The 4,466-nt window shown below is 33.7% G+C and overlaps 1 protein-coding gene across 4 annotated transcripts in view; it reads right to left on the bottom strand.

Moving 5' to 3' along the window:
* The window catches only part of LOC102675637 (neuronal acetylcholine receptor subunit alpha-7-like), a 265,300-nt gene that overhangs the window by 12,220 nt on the left and 248,614 nt on the right, over positions 1–4,466 (bottom strand). For all 4 annotated transcript variants that reach the window (XM_006611465.2, XM_006611466.2, XM_031508539.1 and 1 more), the window contains 2 exons: positions 4,097–4,277; positions 798–873 (listed from right to left, as the gene is read on the bottom strand). In XM_006611465.2, coding sequence (XP_006611528.1) covers positions 798–873; positions 4,097–4,277 — 257 coding nt within the window. The remainder of the gene's footprint in view (positions 1–797; positions 874–4,096; positions 4,278–4,466) is intronic.

The following is a 4,466-nucleotide window of genomic DNA, read 5'->3' on the forward strand; positions in this document are numbered from 1 at the left end:
TCAGTAGTTAATTATATATTTTTCTTTTCTCCTTGCTAATAAAACTTCTTAAACTACTTTTCTTGCATTTATTTCATCGAGAAAGATACGCAGTGTTTTAAAGTGTCCACTTTTGCAGGGTCTAATAAGATCCCTCTAACTAGTGCCCTCTGGCGATACGCGAGCGAGTTATAAAGCAAAAACGATAACAAAATACATTAATATATACGTGTTAATTTAAAAAGAGCGCGTTGCATCATTCATTACATACATCTCTGTAATTCTTCATATATCTCCAATAATTTCGTGTGTTAAACCAATTCAAATTTATTCCTATGCATTCTTTTAATGTATTACTTTTACACATCAAAAACTATAAGAGAACCGTTCGTATTTCGTTCATTCAAAACTTTTCTTTTAATGCAATATAACACACGCAGAAAGACGATGTTATTAATTCGGTTATAAAATATGCGAAAGATTAATCCAAAGTTCATCCGTGATTGAAATAATTAGAATCCAGAGAGAACACGGAACCAACGAATTAATTCCCAGTCGAAAATGTTACAATCACTGTGCAACCCCCTCCCCTCCCTCGATGAAAATCTGGATTAGATAAAGCTCGCCCACCACTAGTAAGACGCAGCTGGTGTCGACCTATGAAAACGATTGATCGCGCCTTTGTGCCCCGCTGGAACTTGCACAAGGGGGATTTTAGAATTGCTAATCGTTCCAGGAACCGCTTTCACGCCGAGCAAACTCGCTCGCCCCGTGTGTGGATACGAATACCTACCCGATAAGGGGTTGTAAAAACTCACCTAACAGATCCCACTCGCCGTTAGTGATGAAACTGCTGATGTCACCTCCGGCTTCGTCTTGCAGTTGCAGGTCCAACTGTTGAAAATTTATTACGGCCGATTAGGGGAGAGTTATTGTGACCGCAGTGCGCAACAGTTTGCGCGCGGGGATGATTTTCGAGGAAATGGATTTGATTTATTTTTTAAGGTAATTTTAAAAGTAAATTCATGTAATCGAAATATAAAGGTTTCTCCATTTCGAAATGGAAAAACTTTAGATGTTATATCGATGTTAAATCGGATATAAATTTTTATTATATATGGGAAAAGAAAATTCTGTATTTCGATTAAATAATTTTTATACGCGCATGAAAAATTAATTTCTTAATTAGAAATACGAAAAAGCGTCTAATTTAAATATATAGATTTTATAAATTATATATATAAATTAAATATACATTTTCCTCGAACATATCTTTGAATAAAAATATTTCTAACTAAGATTTCATGATGAATTGTCGGACAAATTTCATCGTACATATCCCTCTGTTTATTATAATTTTGTTAAAGATAGATAAAATAGGCGTATTAAGCAAGACGTGGCAAAATTAATTGCCTGTCGAACACGATGCACTACATAAAGTTATTTCGATATCGATCGGCGTTCCACGTCAGAAAAAGTAAAGGGGAATGATCGATAAGGGGAAGCTGTTTTATCTCTCTTTCTCTCTCTCGAGGGTTGTGCATCAAATCGAATGTAGTCTAGGAAAGCGTCGTATATTCCCTCTCCCCCCTATTACCACTCCAACCCCTTCGCTACTTCGTTCTGCTTATTGTCCTCCTTAATGAACCCTCAAGCATTCTCGAATTCCGTCGCACCGTGTAATTCGCATCCTCAATTTTAATTATTCAGAATGATCTCGCAGACGACAAATGAAGATAGGCCGAACGTTCTCAATGCTATTGCACGGCAAATTGTAAACATTCCATCCTTTATTGCATTCTGCCAAATTTCAATTTCAAATTTTATTTTAAATATGGACGTATAGATATCGTTCAATAATTAAGAGAGAAAAAAAACGAAAAGTAAGTTATTAATAATAATTTTTAACGAAAAATTTATCTTCGTTATCTTTATAAATTATATCGTATCTTTATAAATTTATTATTAAATCGGAATCATAGATGGCTTCACTTATTTCGAAGGAAAGATTATACAAATATGAATATATTTTGACATCAGGAATCAAATAAATTCGTTTCAAATAAAATCGTTCGTTTTAAAAAAAGGAATCTTATTTCAGAGAAAAGGTTATCGCAAATATTGCACGTTTGACAATTTATTTAACGATGAAGAAAATCGTGAAAAGAGTAACGGATAAGTGAGGGTTAAAAAAAATGTGTCCAATGTTGTCGCGTAATTTTCAACATTTTCCAGCAATCAACACGAAGGTATTAACGTCGAAGAAAATTTGGCTCAGTCCATCCGGCCATTGTGTTAACCTTGCTGGAACAGCAAGCGAGAAACTGCATTTACTGTGAATTCTCCGCACGCCGCGTTGTCGCGTTTATTGTTACGCGAAATTCACCTTTCTACGAATCACGAAATTTTCACGACCTCTCTTGGAAATAATGTTTTACGGAAACGCCCCCCTCTCCCCCCTACATTTACATTACTGCTAAAAAGACCGTGAGCGCGGACACACTTTAACGAAATTAACGGTTTATGAGATTAAACGGGGAGGGTTCCCCCTTGAAAAGGTACATTTCGATTCTTTAAATCCCATTCACTTCGTATTATACGTAATTGCTGCATACGTAAATTTCGTCGTCGATGAAAGTTTATGTAACCGGGTAAATTAAATCGGGGGAACTCGGTCTTGATAGATTGAAACAAAGGGGATAATCGGTTTAAAACTCGACTTATTATATTTAAATTATTCTTTCCTTTATATTGCGTACGTGTAGAATTTATATTCGAGAACATTGTGTAAAAGAATTCGTCGAAGTCGCATCGATGGAAGGGAAAAAGGAAACACATAGGGATATATTATGTGAATTCTTGAAGAACAGGATTAATTGTAAATTGAAAGTGATAATAATTTGAAAAATTTGTGTTAGGAATTGAAAGATATTTTGTAAAATATATATAAGTTTGAAGATATTCTGAAAATCGAAAGAAAATCGAGACATGTGGAAAATTGTCGAAAAATTGAAAGAATAAAGATTGTTGACAGCGATGAATGCAGGTAAATTCACTTTCAATCAATCGAATATTGCTGGAGTAACCAATATTTTCTAGCAAACAGAGTATAATTGAAAAGTTTGACAACCTTCTCAAAAATTCCATTTTCATAATTTTCTTATCTTGCTCCATTGCAAAAGTGAGAAAGAGGAAGACGAGAACTTACGAGATGATTAAAGAATATTCAAATTTTCTCATATAATTAAAATAGAATGCATTAATCATAAGAATTAGACTTAATATCATTTTAATATCATGAAAAATTAATACTTGAAAAATAAATAAATAAAAATAAATAAAATAATAAATAATAAATAAAATAAGTATTTGAATATCTCGAAGATTTGATTGTAAAATAATCATCGAGTAAAATTATCGAATAAAATTCAATTTTAAATTTTCTTTACGATTTCTCAAATACGAAACTTTCATATTTTACGCATTTTGAATTTTCAGAATTTAAAGAAATGGAATGCAAATAAATTAAATTTGTTAAAGGAAACAATAAAATATAAATATCAAAGAGAAACTATAAGACAAGAAAATCAAATAAATCACCAATAGTGTCATACGATTCTCACGTATATCAAATCCTATATATCATACATGTTTTCAAGAAAAAAAATCATTCTCACAATTTAAATGAGTAAATTTATCGAACTTCAATTACAACAAGTTTTAATTGTTTAGAATAAAGAGAACTACTTTTCTTTTCAAACTTATCCCAAACAACATCCTTTCCTTCAACATGATAATCTTCCTCTCTCTATCAAAGATAGTAGTAAATCACGAGTCCAACTTAAGCACAAGACTTAACTCCATAACCTGAACTATTAAATAAAATCTCGCCATTAAAGGATCTCAAATGATACACATACATACATATATATATTTAATTTCCATTAAATCGACTGCTCTTTCAACGTTTCAAAGTAAAAACCATCCGAGTTAAAGCAGCGAGATACTTGGAAAAGCGTGGCATCTCGACCGTAGCCGAGGGAATTTTTAAACGCATGGCAAACGGAATGGCAGAAGAAACGGATCTGTGCCGACCCATTTACCACCCCCTACCTACCTGAAAGCCGTCGTACGTCCAGGAGCCGAATTTCATCTCGCAGCGTTGATCGTCAAAGGGGAACCAGGTAATGTCTATCTTGCAAGTGCTCTTGAATATGCCGGGCGGCACGTATAAGCAGGTCCCATTGTTCTTCACAACGACGTTCGTCGGATAAGTGCCGTCGAACCCTTCGTCCGCGCTGTAACCAACCATTATTTCACGTTAAACGAGGTTTGATTGGTTTTCTCGACGAACGGCAAATAGACCGTTCTTCGACCTATATCGATTCTTAAGTTATTAGGTTTTAGGGATTTAATTCATAACCCGGGCACAGTTCTCAGTTCGTTTCTTTTTTTTTTCTTTTTTTTTTTTTTTTTTTAAGATGTTT

This window comes from Apis dorsata, unplaced genomic scaffold, assembly GCF_000469605.1.
Source record: "Apis dorsata unplaced genomic scaffold, Apis dorsata 1.3 scaffold_88, whole genome shotgun sequence".
NCBI classification, from domain to species: domain Eukaryota; kingdom Metazoa; phylum Arthropoda; class Insecta; order Hymenoptera; family Apidae; genus Apis; species Apis dorsata.